The 19,014-nt window shown below is 45.0% G+C and overlaps 1 protein-coding gene across 1 annotated transcript in view; it reads left to right on the plus strand.

Moving 5' to 3' along the window:
• Positions 1-19,014, plus strand: part of ATP10A (ATPase phospholipid transporting 10A (putative)) — a 170,820-nt gene that overhangs the window by 74,464 nt on the left and 77,342 nt on the right. Inside the window, exon 2 of the mRNA XM_016189712.2 lies at positions 3,397-3,601. Coding sequence (XP_016045198.2) covers positions 3,397-3,601 — 205 coding nt within the window. The remainder of the gene's footprint in view (positions 1-3,396; positions 3,602-19,014) is intronic.

The following is a 19,014-nucleotide window of genomic DNA, read 5'->3' on the forward strand; positions in this document are numbered from 1 at the left end:
TGACTACAATTTAATAGGAGTGTGCATAAACACCATTCCCACCACCAAAAGACTGTGTCCCATCCCACCCATTCACCCCCCCGCCCCCCCCACCCTGGAAGCCAAATGTCCACCCTCCCCCTCACCACAGGGTTTTTACTTTGGTGCCCTACTCCAGATTTAGTCAAATCCTGCTTTTAGTTTCCCTTTCTGTCTTCTTTCTCAACTTCTGTTGATGAATGGGATCATCCCATACTCATCTTTATCTTTCTGACTTAGCTCACTTAACATAGTTCCTTCTGGCTCCATCCAAGATGGGTCAGAGAAGGTGGGTTCATTGTTCTTAATAGCTGCGTAGTATTCCATTGTGTATATATACCACAGCTTTCTCAGCCACTCATCTGTTGTTGGGCACCTGAGTTGCTTCCAGGTTTTAGCTGTTACTAATTGTGCTGCTATGAACATAGGTAGATCTTTCTATGCTAAGTAATTTATTAAAAATGCAGTGTGATGTTTGTCCAGGTAATAGCATGAATTGGGAGTCTCTTCCATTTCATGACTGAGTAATGTTTCACTGTGTGTTGTCTCTTCATCTACTGTTGGACATCTGGGCTGATTCTTCCTTTTGCCTCTTGTGATGCTGTCATGAGCATTGGGGTACAATTATCTGTTCAATTCCCTGCTTTTAATTATTTTGGATCTCTCCCTAAGAATGAACACTTAAAACGTTTTATTTGAGTTTAGGAGGTAGGTCACCCAGCAGGGCACACAATATGCCTTGCCAGGCTTGAGGCCCAGGGGCCCAGGTTTGAGCCCTTATACCCATGGAAGGTACTTTGTACTTTGATACCAGGGGAAGGAAACTCTGGTGCTGTTATGCATATCTCTCTCTTTCTATATATATATACATACATAAACATACTGGAGATGATTCTGTTCAGTGAAATAAGGAGGTGAAAAACAATCTACTGGTTGATTTTATTCATATGTGGAAAATGAAAAGTTGAAACATGATCTTGAGAAGAGAAAAAATACAGTAGGTGAACTGTCTCTAAGACTTTGAGAGAACTACAATAGTTAGCCTTGGTGTGTAGGGAGCACAGAATGATGGTGGTGGGTGTGGTGTGGAACTATGATACCTTGTAATCTTTTTTTTAGAAGAAATGTAGGTTTATTTACCAAATTTAGACATTGTTTGATGCATATGCTGAAATTTATTTATTTATTTATTTTTTTATTTTTATTTTAAAAAGTATTAACAAAACTATAGGGTAGGAGGGGTACAATTCCACACAATTCCCACCACCCAATCTCCATATCCCACCCCCTCCCCTGATAGCTTTCCCATTCTCTATCGCTAAAATGTTTTTAAATAGGAGACTTTAAACAATATTTTACAATAAGTATTCTAGGTTAGGATGAATTCATAAATATCTAAGATACTCATTCTGATAAATTCATTCCTGATTTTTATAGGCTTTCTAAGAGTTTTCTTTTTCTAATTTTTATTTTATTATTATTATTATTTTTATTTTAAGCAGAGCACTGTTTAGCTCTGGCTTATGCTGATGCGGGGGGATTGAACCTGGGACTTTGGAGCCTCAGGAGAGTCTGTTTGCATAACCATTATGCTATCTACCCTCCGCCCTCTAGGAATTTTTTCCTATATTTTATTACATAAAAATGAAATGTATAAAGATACTTTTTTATCTTTGTATATACAGTACATGTTAATTTTGGTTTATTCTATTGTGTATTTATCTTCTTGGATATAGGTGTTTAGTTTATTGACGTTCATAATTAACAAACACTGAAGTGTCTGTGTATGAGCACTTTATAATGATGGAATTCAGGTGAAACTTTTATCATAATCTGAAGATTAAAGTGATACGTTGAAGGCTCAAGTGTTACACCTGGTTGAGTGCACATGTTACAATGCAATGACCTTGGATCAAGTCCCCAGCCCCTACCTGCAGGGGAAAAGCTTCATAAGTAATAGATTTGTGCTGCAGGTCTGTCTCTCTCTCTCTCTCTCTCTCTCTCTCTCTCTCTCTCTCTTTCTCTAATCCCCTACTGATTTCTCTCTCCCTTTATCTAGTAAGTAAACAACATAGTTATAAAAAAGTTTGTTTTTTAATGATCCATTGATTGAGAAGTTAGCAACTAGGCAAACTTGGATGATACCTTGTAATCTTAATCATTTTGTGAACCACTGTTCAACCACTAATAAAATACTGTTCAAGAGACAGCTTGGGAGCTGCAGAATCAGCAAATACATGAGACCAGTGTCACAAAGGTAAATAAATATGCACATTTTTTAATTTATTTTTTTACATGGTGCCAGAAATCTGCACTGGGACTAGTGTATACTCTAACCGCTGAGCCACTTCCCTGAGCCCGGGACCACTTCATTTCCTTTTTTCTTTCCTTTTCTTTTTCTTTTTTCTTTTTATTTATTTATTTATTTTTGCCTCTAGGGTTATCACTGGGGCTCAGTGCCTGCACCATGAATCCACTGCTCCTGGATTCATTTTTTTTCCCCTTTTGTTGCCCTTGATTTTGTTGTAGCCTTGTTGTTATTGTTGTTACTGTTGATGTCATTCATTGTTGGATAGGACAGAGAGAAATGGAGAGAGGAGGAGAGAAAGATAGACACCTGCCTACCTGTTTCACCACCTATGAAGCGACTCCCCTGCAGGTGGCGAGCCGGGGGCTGGAGCCAGGACCTTACACTGGTCCTTGCACTTTGTGCCACATGCGCTTAACCCGCAGTGCCACCGCCCGACCCCCTCCTTTTTAAATTTCACTTCATTGAGGACATGTTGATTAGCAAGATGGTTGTTGTTCTCTAATTCACTTTTTTTTCTTTTTGCCTCCAGGGCTTGGTGCTAGCACTAAGAATCCACTATTCCTAGTGGCTATCTTTTTACTTTTTTTTTTTTTTTGGATAGAACAGAGAAATTGAGATGGGAGAGGGAGACCCAGAGAGAAAGAAGACACCTGCAGACCTACTTCACCACTTGTGAAGTGTCCCGCCTGCAGGTGAGGAGCCAAAGTCCTTGCCCTTAGTACTGTGTGTGCTTAACTGGGTACACACACACACATTCACACACACAGACACACACAGACACACAGACACACACACACACACACACATACACACTTCACTCTTGATGTCCATGGATTTGCTTGTAGGAAATATTCCATGTAGATGGAGTGGTAGTGTGTGTGTGTGTGTGTGTGTGTGTGTGTGTGTGTGTGTGTGTGTGTGTTTCTGTTGTGAAGGTTCTTTCTAGAACATCCATGTTTGGGACATTTTCAGCTTCCTGTGCCCAGCCCCACCTCACCCCCAACTTGACCAGCCACCTTCTGCCTCCTACTTCCTGCCCATCTTGCTAACAGCTGTCTCCTTCACAGGGAAGAGAAGCAGTATGTGAACCGATTCTGGAAGGAGATCCATGTGGGAGACTTTGTACGTCTGCATTGTAACGAGATCATCCCCGCGGACATTCTGCTGCTCTCCTCCAGTGACCCCGACGGGCTGTGCCACATCGAGACGGCCAACCTGGATGGGGAGACCAACCTGAAGCGGCGGCAGGTGGTTCGAGGCTTCTCTGAGCTCGTAAGTCAGGCACAGGCCCCTGTGACAGTTATGGCCGATTTCCACACAGCTCTGTGCTTTTCACATCAGTACCTGGGGTCCCTCTTCTCCATGGATTTGCCTGCTGGGACTTTTTAAAAAAAATTTTTATTATCTTTATTTATTTATTGGACAGAGACAGCCAGAAATCAAGAAGGAAGGATGTGATAGAGAGGAAGAGAGAGACAGAGACACCTGCAACCCTGCTTCACCACTTACAAATTTTTGCCACTGCAGGTGGGGACTGGGAACTTGAGCCCAAGTGCTTGCGTACTGTAACATGTGCATTCAACCAGGTGCACCACCACCCAGCCCCAGAGGCTCTTTCTAGACTATTCCATGTTTGGGACACTTTCAGCTTCCTGGGGGTGGGAATTTAGCATATGAGTCCCCTGTGTGTACCCTCCCCCACACACAGTATTCTGAGAGAGATGTTTATGAGCCCTGCCAAGCACAACCACCTCCACACAATTTCCTGACACCAGCAGGCAGCTCAGGAACATTTGCTCGTCCAGGGTGTCTTTTATGCTTGGCACCTGACCTTTGTTAGCTGAAACCTGCCTCAGATGGGCCCCAGCCACAGCTCAGAGATTGACCTCTTGAATTCAGGGTCTTATGCCTGGAAAGTTCATTCAAGCCCAGCTGAGGGCTCCAGCCTCTTCCCACATGTCCCCACTTCCAGGCCGTTAGAGGAGATAAAAGGGGGCAAATCCAGGTGAAGTTAAAGTAGTCTGAGCCTCAGGGATAGAGAAATATCTGGAAGGCCTGGCCTCTGCCTTGTGTTCCTGAGTCCTGCGCTGACCCACCCCACCTGCCTGTCTCTGTGGTGGCCATGAGACTCTTCGTTGTTTGTATGGCAGGAAGCTTTCAAGAAGACTGGGAGCACAGTGGGAACACACAAGACTTATAGGCATAATGCTGCAGAGGTTCCAGGTTCAATCCCCAGTTGAACCATATGCCAGAACCGAGCAGGAGTGGGAAATGTGAGAAGGCTGATGGTTTAGGTGGGGGTGAGCCAGAGGATGGAGACAGCTGAGATTCCAGAGCACTGGCCACTTGTGCATCAGGGAGGGACCACGTGTGTGTGGGAGGGGAAGAGAAGTGGCTTCTGTGTCAGCTCATTTATTGAGAACACATGCCCCTCTAGCTTGTCCCTTGGATGGAGCTGTGGAATTAACAGCCACAACTGGCCACACCACATGTGCGCACGTGTGTGTGGTGTGTGTGCATGTGTGTGCATATTTGTGTGTGTTGCGCTCAAGGCATGTGTGCATGCGTGAACCTGGTGTGTGCTCAGATATAGCAGTTATATGAAATAGGAAGGAAATTCTCCTTGGCTGCAGGGAATTTGAGAAGAGCTCCTCTAAAGCTGGCTCCACTTGGCGCGTGTGCACGCACGCACGCATGCACAGACACACATACCTTACTGAATTCCCACCAGCATTCTGAGGTGCCTGAACGGCAGGAACAAAGCACACTTTCTTTTAGGAGTAAGGGTCAGCTGTTCTCCTTGCTATTGGAGAAGCCTAGAATAAAATGTAAGGGCCAAGAGGGGGCTCACCTAGTTAGAGCACATGTTACCACGTGAGAGGACCTGGGTTCAAGGTCCCAGTCCCCATCTAAAGCAGGAAGCTCACATGCTTTGGAGCAGTGTTGCAGGTGTCTCTTCTCTTTTTCCCACTCTATCACTGTCACTGTCTATAGGGAGGGAGGGAGGAAAGATAGACCCATTGGGAATAGTGGAGTTGTTCAGGCTCTGAGTCCCAGTGATAATCCTGATGGCAAAAGAAGAAAGAAAAGGGAAGAGAAGGAAGGGGAGGGGAGGGGAGGGGAAGGGAAGGGAAAGGTAAGGCGGTGTGTAACTGGTTAAGTGCACACATGACAGTGCATAAGAACCCAGTTTCAAGCCTCTGGTCCCCACCTGCAGGGGAAAGCATGCAACTCGGATCCCGAGTCCTTGCTCATTGCAACATATATACCCAACCAAGTGTACCATCCCATCTCTCTCTCTCTTATCTCCCCCCCCACAATTTCTATCTCTATCCAATAATAAATAAATAAATACATTTTAGAAAAAAAGAGAAGAAAAGAAATGAAAAGAGAGGAAAAGAGGGAGAGAGAGAAACTAATTTCAAATTCCAAATATACAGGGGACAAAAATCTTTCTTTGTTTATGTGTGTGTATAACTGCACTGTCCCAAACTAAGATGGTCTCTACCAGTTAAACAAAAAATGGAAAAGTATAACAGATAATTCCTATACCAGGTCTTCCTTTATCCCTGAGCCTTTCAGGTTGTTATTTTTAATTAATTAGCTACTCACCCGGCTGTCTAATTGGAGGAGGAGGAGAAGGAGGAAGCAATCTGTTATCTAAGCGGAAAGCAAAGACAGCTGGTGTGTGCTCAAATTGGTCGAGTTCAAGTCTTTTCGAAGGCATGCCTGGTCTTCTCAAACGTATTGAAATGGTCACCAAATGTGTAATTTATATTGTGAGGTATCTTCTTTCTCAGTTTTAACACACACACACACACACAACACACACACACTTTGCTTGGAGACTATCAGTTATGGAGCAGGAAAAATGAAAAGAAAGAAAATTACTTTGGGGACATGCTAACTTTATTTAGACTGAACTTGTAATTCCATCAAGTATGGACTAGTCAGAGCAATTTGACTAGGTCGATGGTGTAACTATCTAAGGCGCACCATGCTTTACAGTGTCAGCTGTGTTTGCTTTTGGGGGAATGTAAATTGGATTCTTGAACGAGGTTTATTTTGTTTCTGATCTTGATGACTTCAATATGAGTTCTTTTACTTGAACCTCTGACCTGAGGGATCAGTGCTTTTAGAGATACTGTGATCTTACTGAAAACAAATAGCAAATGCTGTGAGGCTGATGATATTCGAATGTTAGAATTAGAATTTTACTTGAAAATTCTGTGTGCACTTTGCTTTATGGTTTTTGACCTCATTGGAAGTGGTAATTTTAAAAAATAGTTTTATGTTCTTTATTTAGAATAGGAAGCAAAACTAATTTTTTTTTAACGATCTTTCTTTATTTGATAGAGACAGTCAAAAATCAGGAAGAAGAGGAAGACAGGGAAAAAAGACAGAGAGACACCTGCAGCACTGCTTCACCACTTGTAAAGCTCCCCCCTCTGAAGGTGGGGGCTGGGGGCTTGAACCCAGGTCCTTGGGCACACACTGTAATATGTGTATTCAGTGAAGCTATGCCATCACACAGCCCTGTATGTTCCTTTCTCTGTATTACACATATAAGTGAAACCATTCTGTAGTTGTCCTTTATCTCCTTACTTGCTTCACTAAGCATAATCTTCTCCTTACCTTTTTTCCTTTATTCATTTTTTTTTTCCTCCAGGGTTATTGCTGGGCTCGGTGCCTGCACCATGAATCCACCGCTCCTGGAGGCCATTTTTCCCCCTTTTTGTTGCCCTTGTTGTTGTAGCCTCATTGTGGTTGTTATTATTATTGCCATTGTTGATGTTGTTCGTTGTTGGATAGGACAGAGAGAAATGGAGAGAGGAGGGGAAGACAGAGAGGAGAAGAGAAAGATAGACACCTGCAGACCTGCTTCACCGCCTGTGAAGCGACTCCCCTGCAGGTGGGGAGCCGGGGGCTCGAACCTGGATCCTTATGCCTGTCCCTGCGCTTTGCGCCACATGCGCTTAACCCACTGCACCACCACCCGATCCCTTCCTTTATTCATTTTTATGTGTGATTTTAGTGCGTTACAAGATCGTAAGATTATACTGCATCTACCCCTAACTTATGTGCTCTCATCATTCCAATTAAACCACCATAGTTCTCACAAAGTCTTAGAGACTTTTTTGTTTTTTGTTTTGTTCAAGTTCATTTGTTCTCTAAATTCCACATATGAGTGAAACCATCTGGCAGTTGTCTTTCATCTCTTTACTTATTTTACTAAGCATACTCACCTCCACATATGTCCCTTGGATTAGTGTTTGAGTGTCCTTGGGATAAATGCCTAAAAGTGATATTGCTGGATCCATAAGGTAATTCCGTTTTACTTCTTTAAGGACTGACTCTTCATGGAGTCTTCCACCCATACCATATATAGTCCCAAGAAATCATTTGGTCTTGTCCTCCCAAGGTAGCCACAGATGGGATTCAAAATTCAATAAATCTAGGATATATGTACAAATTTTGTATGGCTTTCAAATATGGTTATAAATATCCACCCCTGCTCCAATGGAAAGCAGCTCTTGTTTTTAGAATTTGTGTCCTTAAAGTTTCACTTAGAGTCTTATCTATCTCCAAGGGAGAGATGGAAATAGAGTGATTGCTACACACATCTGTACTCTCAAACTAGACCCTACAGTGTAGCCTGACTTAATCAAAAGATGCAAGAACTTTGCTTTGGAAAACACTTAGCGCCATGTGTGGCTTAACCTGCTGCGCTACATCCAGCCCACAGGAAAACACTTAGCTGAATGCTGTTACCTGTTACTATCAGGGCTTCTGGCTATAGTCCCTCTGACAGATGTCTTACACTTCCTTTCTTGCTATAGCCAGGGTGTGAGTCTCCACAAGTTTCTGAAAACAGGTGCTTATGCACATCTGAATGGCTCCTAGATGTTAAAGATTGGGCCAAAAAAACTTTTATAACATTATAATAAAAATAATAATAACAATCACTTATTATCCCCTTAAAGAAATTTGGTGGGTCCATGGTAGGGATGGTGTTAAATCTGTATATGCCAGGGTTGGGTGGTAGCACCACGGGTTAGGCGCACATGGCACAAAGTGCAAGGACCAGCATAAGGATCCTGGTTTGAGCCCCCAGCGACCCACCTGCAGGGGGGTCACTTCACAGGCAGTGAAGCAGTTCTGCAGGTGTCTCTCTCTCTCCTCCTCTTTGTCTTCTCCTTCTCTCTAGATTTCTCTCTGTCCTATTTAACAACAACAACAGCTGTAACAACAATAGCAATAACAACCACAACAAGGGCAACAAAATGAGGAGAAACAGCTTCCAGGAGCAGTAGATTCGTAGTGCTGGTACTGAGCCCCAGTGATAACCCTGGAGGTATATATATATATGGCTCAGGGTAAGAGGGTCATTTTGACAATGTTAATTCTTCCACTCCATGAGCATAGGATATCTTTCCATTTCTTTGTATCTCTGTTTCCCAGAATAATGATTCATTATTTTCAGTGTACAGACTTTTCATCTTCTTTCTTAACTTTATTCCTAGAAACTTTATTGCTTTTGCTGCTATAGTAAAAGGGATCATTTTTTTTCTGGATGGCTTCTTCTAGTTTAGTACTGTAGGGAGGGAGGGGGTTAGAGAGAGCTAAACTGAGGATGAGCATGTTCTACAGACACCTATCATAGAAAGATGAGCGATTGTACCCATGTGTCAACAACTATATTGTAAATCATTGCCCGTCCTCAGTAAAACCATTTACTGAAATTAGAATTGTGTGGGCCGGGCAGTGGTCCACCAGTTAAGCACACATAGTACTAAGCACAAGGACCCATGAAAGGATCTAGGTTCAAGCCTCTGGCTCACCACCTGCAGGGAGGGGACACTTCACAAGTGGCAAAGCAAGCAGGTCTGCAGGTGTCTGTCTTTATCTCTCCATCTCTATCTCCCTCTTCTCTCAATTTTTCTCTGTCCTGTTCAATAAAATGGAAAAAAATGTCTGCCAGGAGCAGTAGATTCTTAGTGTAGCAACGAGTCCCAGCAATAACTGGTTGCAAGAAAGAGGAGGGGGGGATTCTGTCGAAGCTTAAAAATCACTCTTGCTGTCAAACGCTATCACTGAGCTATACCCCCTATACCACCAACCCCTGGAGTTGGTATATTGCACCAAAGTAAAAGACTTTGGGGTGGGGGGGGAAGGTTCAGGTCCTGGAACATGATGGCAGAGGAGGACTTCCTGGGGCTTGAATTGTTATGTGGAAAACTGGGAAATGTTACACATGTACAAACAGTTGTTTTTGACTCCAGGGTTATTGCTGGGACTCAGTGACTGCACTATGAATCCACTGTTTCTGGAGGCCATTTTTCCCATTTTTGTTGCCCTTGTTATTGTTATTGCTGTAATTGTTGGATAGGACAGAGAGAAATTGAGAGAAGAGGGGAAGACAGAGCAGGAGAGAAAGATAGACACCTGCAGACTGGCTTCACCACCTGTGAAGTGACCTCCTTGGAGGTGGAGAGCCAGGGGCTCGAACCGGGATCCTTATACCAGTCCTTGTACTTTGCACCATGTGCACTTAACCCGCTGCACTACTACCCAACGCCCCCCCCCCAGAAAAAAAAACTATTATATTTTGCTGACAACTGCAAACCATTAATCCCTCATTTAAAAGAAAAGTCACTCTTGGCCACAGAGGTACAGCACTTAGGCTTCTTTGTGTGGCACTATGAGAAAGCAGAGACAGTCCTCACTCACCTGAAATTTTGCTCCGTGGCACCTGTTTCTGGCTTCATAAAGTGAGCCCTTTCATCACAGAAGGCTGTCTTCAAAGGGAACTGGGCTTTGTCTTGGATTGGAGTTTGTCTTGGATAAAACTTCAAATAGTTGGTTTGCTTATCCGGCCTTTCTCAAGCATTTTGGCGCCTTGACCATTGGGCAGGAAACTTGTGAGAACAGACTCTGAGGCAAGAGTCTCTACTCGATCCAGTGAGATCAGCCCACATGAAAACCCTTAAGGGGGGTGTCCCTGAGGCCTGCTTTTCAGGGCCAAGTGTGGGCAGGGAGTGTGAAGTGTGCAGGGCTAGATTCTATGGCTGAACTTGGACTGTTTGTCCTGAGCATTTGAAGGGGGGGGCTTGTTTTGTTGCCAGCAAAGGTTCAGCATGTTCTGGGTCTTTCCTCATCACCAGGCACCCTTGGAATACAGGGGGTCTCTGTGACAACTACCTGCACATCACCTGTTGATGAGTGACCTTGACAGGGACATAGAAGAAGCTGGAGTTAAGGGGAGCTCCAGGACTGTCTTAATGTCTTTCCTATGAGAATAACAAGACCCCATCCCACCCCGGTCCATTCCCACTGATCACTCCTGGGTGACAATAAGAGTTAACACTCAGTGAACACTCATCTTTTTTTTTCCATTTGTTTTACAAAGGCATTACCCTTTAACATGTGTTATTTCACTGCTCCAGGCTGCCTTTTTCTTTTTTCTCTTTCTTCTTCTCTTTCCCCTCCTCCTCTTCCTCCTCCTTCTCCTCCTCCTTCTTCCCCCACCTTTGTTTAGATACAAAGAGAAGGAGGGGCCAGCTGGTGGTGCACTTGGTTGAGTGCACATGTTACAATGTTCAAGGACCCAAGTGCAAGCCCCTGGCTCCCACCTGCAGGAGGTGAACTTCACAAGTGGTGAAGCAGTGCTTAAAGGTGTCTCTCAGGGAGTCGGGCAGCGGGTTAAGCGCAGGTGGCGCAAAGCACAAGGACCAGCATAAGGGTCCCGGTTCGAACCCCGGCTCCCCACCTGCAGGGGAGTCGCTTCACAGGCGGTGAAGCAGGTCTGCAGGTGTCTATCTTTCTCCCCTCCTCTCTCCATTTCTCTCTGTCCTATCCAACAATGACAACAACAATAATAAAACAACAAGGGCACCAAAAGGGAATAAATAAATAAAATAAATATTTAAAAAAATTTGAAAAGAAAAAAAAAAGGTGTCTCTCTGCCTTTCCATTTCCCCCTTCCTCTCAATTTCTGTTTATCTCTAATAGATAAATAAAAATAACAGGAAAAAATTAAAAGAGAGAAAGAGAGAGAAACACAATACAACATCTGAGCTTCCTCTGGTGCCAGAGCCCCACCAGTGTTGCCTCAAGACTCCGACCTGGGCTGCCTGTATAGCAAGGAATGAGCACTACCCATTTGACTACATTTTCAACCACTAATTCCTCTCCTAGTGACTCTGAGGGAGGGAGGTCTGTTATTATCCCCACTTAGCAGAGAAGCAGTGACAACACAGAACTACTCACTGCCCTGTGTGGTGTGGGCCAGAGGAGTAAGTGGGTTCAGGATAGGCTCACTTTCAGGGAACACCGTGGCTGTCTCTGTCACAGGCTAGGACTGAAGTGACCTGGGCTGGGCTAGTCCGCAGCCAGGTCTGGATGAAGTCATGAACCCCTAGATCAGTGTCTTTGTGCAAATCTAAAGTGTGACTGCCACAGCAGTGCTCCCCCAAACTTGGACTAGGGCACTGCTGACACCTGGGCAGACAGTGACACCCACAGGTCACTCAGATGGCAGGTTTGGAAAGGACCCTTGGTAATCTTGGGGGCGGGTTTTCCACCTGTGCTCACCTGTAGCCAGCGAAGAGCATTCCTTGAATCACAGCTGGGCATCTGTCTCGCCAATCCTGCAGTGGTGGCCTGAGTGACCCCCAGCAAGAAGACGCCCAAGACAGTCTGGTTCTGGCTTCAAGATGCTAACTCACCTGCCTGTTTACCTTTCTTTCTCTTTCTTTTCTTTTATTTATAAAAGGAAACACTGACAAAACTGTAGGATAAGAGGGGTACAACTCCACACAGTTCCCACCACCAGAACTCTGTATCCCATCCCCTCCCCTGACAGCTTTCCTATTCTTTAACCCTCTGGGAGTATGGACCCAAGGTCAATGTGGGATGCAGAAGGTGGAAGGTCTGGCTTCTGCTTTCTTTCTTTTTCTTTCTCTTTCTTTCTTCCTTTCTTCCTTCCTCCCTCCTTTTTTCTTTTTTTAAAATATATTTTATTTGTTTATTTACTCATTGGATAGAGATGGAGAGATCAAGAGGGAAGAGTGGGAGGGAGGGAGAGGTAGACAGAGAAACAAATCTGCAGCACTGCTTCACTACTTGTGAAGCTTCCCTTCTGCAGCGGGGACGGGGGCTTCAACTTGGGTCCTTGGACATGATGGTATGTGTTCTCAGTTGAGTGTACCACCACCTGGTTTCTCCCCCCCCTTTTTTCTTTCTTAACTTTACTTATTATCCTTTTTCCCCCATTTATTCTTGTTTTTTTAATTTTGTTTAATTTTTTACTTATAAAAAGGAAACACTGACAAAAACCATACTCCCTTTGGGAGTATGGACCCAGGGTCATTATGGGATGCAGAAGGTGGAAGGTCTGGCTTCTGTAATTGCTTCCCCACTGAATATGGGCATTGGCAGGTCAATCCACACTCACAGACTGTCTCTCTCTTTCCCTAGTGGGTCAGGGCTCTGGGGAAGTGGGGCTCCAGGACACATTGGTGGGGTCGTCTTCCCAGGGAAGTCCAGTTGGCATCATGTTAGCATCTGAAACCTGGTGGCTGAAAAAAGAGTTAACATATAAAGCCAAACAAATTTTTGGCTAATCATGAACCTAATGCTAGAATATTGCAGATGAAGATTTGGGGTCTCCATTTTATAGATAGTTAGTAGGCCTATTTTAGTTATATTCTAATGGGCACAGGACTATACTAGTTTTTGTGTTGTTGTTTTTTTTCCTGAACCTGAGATCTGATATGCAGGTGGATCCAAGTTATTGTCTGGGGAGATGATGTCATGGCTGTAAAAAGGACCACAAAGTTGGATCAGGGAAGAGAATAGCTCCCTAATATGGGAAAGGGGTATAAATATTGTTGACTATAAACCCCATCGATTTGATGTGGTCTGGGGCCCATATTCAGCTTAGGAGCCTATATGACCTCTGCATCACTGTAGATCTGAGCTCACATTCTATGGTCATGAGTAGGAACATTCCAAGCTGCCCCAATATTACCCATCTTCCTCAGGTGTAGCATAGAGTATGTTGTTCATCCTCCCTTCAGAGGATGGAACATTCTCTACCATTGTTGATCCAAGTTGAGGGCAAGGTCCTATGGGGGCTCACAAAGGGGTCTATTGTGTTGTTCCTGATAGAGATGACCAGTAACAATGGAGAGAAGGATTGATTTGAGGTCTAGGCCCATCATGTCTGTTTGGGAATCTCAAGACTCCTCGACTAGGGTCCCAGCTGATGGGGTGGCCTGACAGTGACTAAAGAGTCACCATTAAAGTATGCCAGTCTCATGCCCTTATTCAGCTCTTGCAGTCCTTGCTTTGATAAGTTAGCTTTGGAGTGACTAAGGGAAGTTTAATAGGAAGTAGGTGAGGAGGGTCTCTAAGTCTAAGTAGACACTATTTCATTATCAACTTTATGATGTCTTTTTAGATCTTTCTACTTGCTTGCTGCATATACTGATTCACTGCAGACTATTGTGCACTTTTGCTTTCAGGTATATATTTTGCCCTAATTTATGGATACATGTGTACATATGCTCTATTTCAGGGACCCTGGTCTATAGCTAGGTTTTGGTATTTCGTTAGGAAGTGGACCACCTGAAATGGAATTAGAGAATCCTATGAAAGGAAAGGTCTCATATGAATAATGAGGCTGAAGAGTTAACATTCCACTCCTGACGTCTCTGGACAGAGTCTGAAGGGAAGCATGCCAAGGTGGTACTCAGGTTGGGATCAGGAGATGCATTTGGTATGAATTGAGAGAGGCATATGGGAAAGTGAACCTCACCCTAGAGGTTCCAGGACTGGGGGAAATATAGGCTCTATAGAGGAAGCGGGATGTTCCTGCTGTCTTAGGGTTTAAGTAGGCAATAGATAGTTATTGCTATAATCAAATTATTTGGCAATTGGGTTAACTTTGAAAATCCTATTCTTAGGATTTGCTGTATCATACACAACATCACCGTAATTTATGTCCTTTGACATTATTTGTATATAGCAGTGTCGTAGAGAGTAAGGCCACCGGTTGCTTCTGTTCTCCCTGGCCTAAGCTTTTAGGAGAGTCAGCATTTCAAAGACTCAGCCTATTGTCTATGCATTAAAAAGTTTGAAGCACTCAATCAATTTTTCCCCTCTCATATTAATTATAGTGATTTATATGCCTGCAGGTTAATAGGAGTGTACATAAACACCATTCCCAGCACCAAAAGACTGTGTCCCATCCCATCCTCCCCCCTTCATTGTTTCTGTCTTTATTTTTCTCTTTATTATAGAGAGATATGGAGAGAGAGAGAGACAGAGACAGAGAGAGAGAGAGAGAGAGAGAGAGAGAGAGAGAGGACACCTGAGCACCATTCTGGTACATGTGCTGCTGCGGGGGATTGAACTTGGGATCTCATCCTTCAGAATCCAATGCCTTATCCACTGCACCACTTTCCAGACCCCACTAACTTGCTTTCAAACGCCAGCTCTTGGGTCTCAGGGCCTAGCACTGTGTGGAGGCTCCTGCTTATTAAAGGTTTCATCTGTGAGTGTGATTGTGTCAACAGGCTGGATTTCAGCTCTAGGAGGGTTTTTCCTGGCAGGACTCCTACAGCACGGGTGGCTCACGGCTTGACTTGTGGTGATTCTCAACCTCCACCCATGTCCAGTTTTCCATGTGCCTCTGTTCAATGGCCAGGTTGGCTGAAGTGCCACTGGCTGGGCGGCTTCAGCCACAAGGACTTATTGTCTCCAGGTTCAGAGGTTGGTAGTCTGAGGGCAGGGCGGTTTCTCCTGAGGCTTCTCTCCCTACTTGGCTTGTGGAGGGGCAGCCGCTGTCTCCTTGTGTCTTTATGGGATCATCCCTCTGGGTGTGTCTGTGTCCTGATGTCCATCTCTCTTTTTTTCTTTTTTCTGAAAGACATCAACCAGACAGAATGAGAAGTTGGCCCAGGAGTTGGTGCTGCCACATATGTGTGAGGCCCTGGCTCTGCAGAATAATACTGATTATTTTGAAAAATAACTTGGGCCAAGTGGTGACGCCCATGCTCAGGCACATGCATACGTGTGTGTGTTTATGTGTGTCTGTTCATGCACTCCATATCTCAGCCAGACCCCTAAAGGGGGTGGGCTGTCATGTTCCTTTATGTGAAACATAAGGAACCTAAGCAAAAGAGCAAAAGTAAACCAAGTCTGAGCAACAAAAAACAGGTGCGTGGTTATCAGTGGGGAAGGGGCTGAGGAGACTGGGTAATGGGGGTGGTGGTGAATATAACAGATGTTCTCTATCACCCAGCCCCCTGGAAGAGGCTGCTCCCTTGACTCCCCCTTATGCTGAGCCAGAAGGGAGGGCAGCCCTAAAGTGAGTCCCCATGGCACACGGAATTTCTTGGGCCTGGCTGTGACATACCCAGTGGTGGCAACTCTATTCCAAGCTTCCTTTGCCTTAAGCGAGCAAGTAGCACAGAACACACTTCTGGGTTGGTGAACAACAGCTACGTAACATCAGGACAGGACCACTGAGGGAAGTTTTCATTTTCACAAGGGAATCTGTGGTCATAGGTTGACAGAAATCGTACAGAAAGTTAAAGCCTGGTGTCTGGTGATCGATATGCTGGTAGATTTCTACCTACATCCCAGGAGTCTGTATTGATGCAGGTCCCCACAGCCCCAGGCCAGCTTCATTTTGTGTCTGTGTGGCTGCCAGGGCTCCCCAGAGAGGCTTCACATCAAGGTGGAGAAGCTGTATATGGGTCAGGCTTGTCATGGGAAAAGACCCTTTGTGTTCTGGGTCCTTTCTGCCTCCTCCCCCAGGCAGACTGCAGGACTGGCAGGCTGGAATGGGAGCTCTAGGCAGAACTTGAGGGCAGAACATGTGCACTTTGTATTGTCCTAATGTCCTTGGCAATGACCTTGGGTGTCAAGGAGGACAAGGGAAGGGTGGGTGAGGCTTCCAGGAAGTGGACGTATCAGTCCTGGAAACCACACTGTACTGTGCAGCTGAGGTCAAAATATTATTTGTGGTTGATTTCAGGTGGATGGAGCAGCAGCATGTGGGGTCTGCGAAATAAAGGGTCTCAGAACACCCCAGGCCATGACAACCACCCTCCCCAGGGATTTATGTTTGAGAAGTCCTTTGGACTTTGAGAAGACCTGCAGTGCAGGATTTAGATGTGGATGCAAAAGCTTTCCTGTCACTGTTTCCTCTTTCTTTGGGAGGAGCATGGGGCATCAGCTTCCTCATTCTCCATGTCCTCCTCACAGATGCTGATCTCTCCCTAATTCTCTAATGAAAGCCAGGGCCCTAGCTCAGCTGGGGCAATGCAGGACTTGCAAGGCTAAGGCTCCAAGTTCCATCCCTGGCACCACAGGGGCTATAATGGTGCTTTGCTTCTCTCTCATGAAGCTCTTCATCATGCGACTTATTTGTTTATTTATGATAGCTTACTTATTTTATTCCTGCCACCAAAGTTATTTCTGGGGCTCAGTGCAAGCACTATGAATCAACCGCTCCTAGTGGTCTTTTTTCTTTCTTTCATTCTCCCTCCCTTTCTTCTTTCTTTCTTTCTTTATTTCTTTGTTACTTTCTATTTTATTTGACAGGACAGAGAGAAATTGAGAGGAGAAGGGAGACAGAGCGGGAGAGAGAAAGATATATACCTGCAGACCTGCTTCACTGCTTGTGAAGTGTTCCCCCTGTAGGCAGAGGAGTGGGGGCTTGAACCTTAGTCATTGCTCATGGTGATATGTGTGCTTAACCAACTGGCCAACACCTGGCCCCTTATGTTAGCTTTTTTAAAAATATTTATTTATTTATTTTCTTTTGTTGCCCTTGTTTTTTGTTGTTGTTATTGCTGTCGTTGTTTTTGGATAGGACAGAGAGAAATGGAGAGAGGAGGAGAAGACAGAGAAAGATAGATACCTGCAGACCTGCTTCACCGCTTGTGAAGTGACTCCCCTGCAGGTGGGGAGCCAGGGGCTTGAACTGGGATCCTTACGCCAGTCCTTGTGTTTTGTGTCACCTGTGCTTAACCTGCTGCGCTACCGCCCAACTCCCCCTATGTTAGCTTTTTAAAGATTACTTTATTCACTGATTTATTGGAGGGGGGTGGGGAGAGAGAGACAACCAGAGCATCACTCTGGCACATGCACTGCTGGGGATCAAACTCAGGACTTCATGCTTGAGTTCAGTGCTTTATCCACGGCACCACCTCCTGGGCTGCTCATATGATTGAAATAATCAACTCTTAAATTTTTTAAAAATTAGAAATAAACCCAGATGTGAATGTGGATCACCTTCTCCAAAAGAGGTGCTTTTGCAAACCTCAGGGTGAAATGGAGCACTGCTTAATTCAGCCACAGGGAGGTGTGGTTTGGGCGAGTGTTTTGTTAGCATTGCTGCTCTGTGGCTCCAGTTAGGAATCTGAGGTGCCTTGCTTCCTGGGGGAGTCTCTGCACACCCAGTGTCCTAGCATTCAGTGGCCTGGCAGCTACTAAGCCATCCATCATTCTGAACCGAGAACTGCTATCCACTGGCCTCCTAGCCAAACAGTACTGTTCCCCCCATCTGGACTGTTCTGTTCTGTGATTCTGGCTCCCCATTTATATCTCTCTCACTCTATGAAACTCTTTCAGTCCCGCTTCTCCACGCCCAGAGGACACACTTTTAGGAGACCCCAGTCTTTGGCACCACACCCCTGGGTTCCCTCCAGGCATGAAGCTGCTAGTCTCCAGAATTTTCTCCCATCCCCAGAGAAGTTTGGCATCTTTTCAGGTATTGTCTGCTTTTTAGAATTCTGCACGCCACACCCTGCCCTCCAGAGGGCCTCCAGAAGTGTTGCAACATAAGATTTAAACATTTGACAAATATCTGTGGCTTGTAAAGTTTAAAATGCGAAGAAGGCTTTCCCACAGCACTCCCACATGCCTGACCTGAGTGAGTGTGTGTGTGTGTGTGTGTGTGTGTGTGTTCATAGAAGCAGACACAGTGACCTGCAAGGGGGGAGGGGTGGAATTGCCTGGAGAATCATACTTTTTACTTCCTTGGTTGGCTGAAACATGGACAGTTGTCATTGGCAGAGATCCCTGAGTGAGGGTGGAAACGTTTACTGACTGTGTGCTCTCTGTCCTCTGCCTATTTTCATACCAGCAGCTCTCAGCCCTGAAGCTGTTCTGGGAAAAGACCTTGCTAAGGTCTGAAAGCACTGGGTGTGTGTGTGTGTGTGGGGGGGGACACACCCTAAGAGCTAGTTGCATAATGCATTATGGTTCTCCAAAGAAGCAGAACACTAGGAAGGACTATATAGGTTTCTCTGTACACCTAGGAATATATGAACTACTATCCATAGTAAATCTAGATACATATAGCTAGAAATGAGGAAAGGTGCATATATTTGTACATGGTTCTGCAGGCAGAAAAGTCCCACAGTCTGTGAGCTAAAGACCCAGGAGAGCGGAGGTGTAATTCAGTCTGAGATTAAATTATGGGAGGGAGGCAGGAGAGTCAGTGGCATGAACATTCCAGTTCAAGATCTAGGAAGCAGCTGAGATGACATGTCCCAGCTCCTCCTCTGGGTGGAGCCCTCTCTCCTCTGTCTTTTGATCTGTTGGGGTCCTCCATGAATTGGTTGTGGCTTGCTCACAGCGGGAAGGGCAGTCTGCTTCACTGAGCA

Source organism: Erinaceus europaeus, chromosome 20, assembly GCF_950295315.1.
Source record: "Erinaceus europaeus chromosome 20, mEriEur2.1, whole genome shotgun sequence".
NCBI classification, from domain to species: Eukaryota; Metazoa; Chordata; class Mammalia; order Eulipotyphla; family Erinaceidae; genus Erinaceus; species Erinaceus europaeus.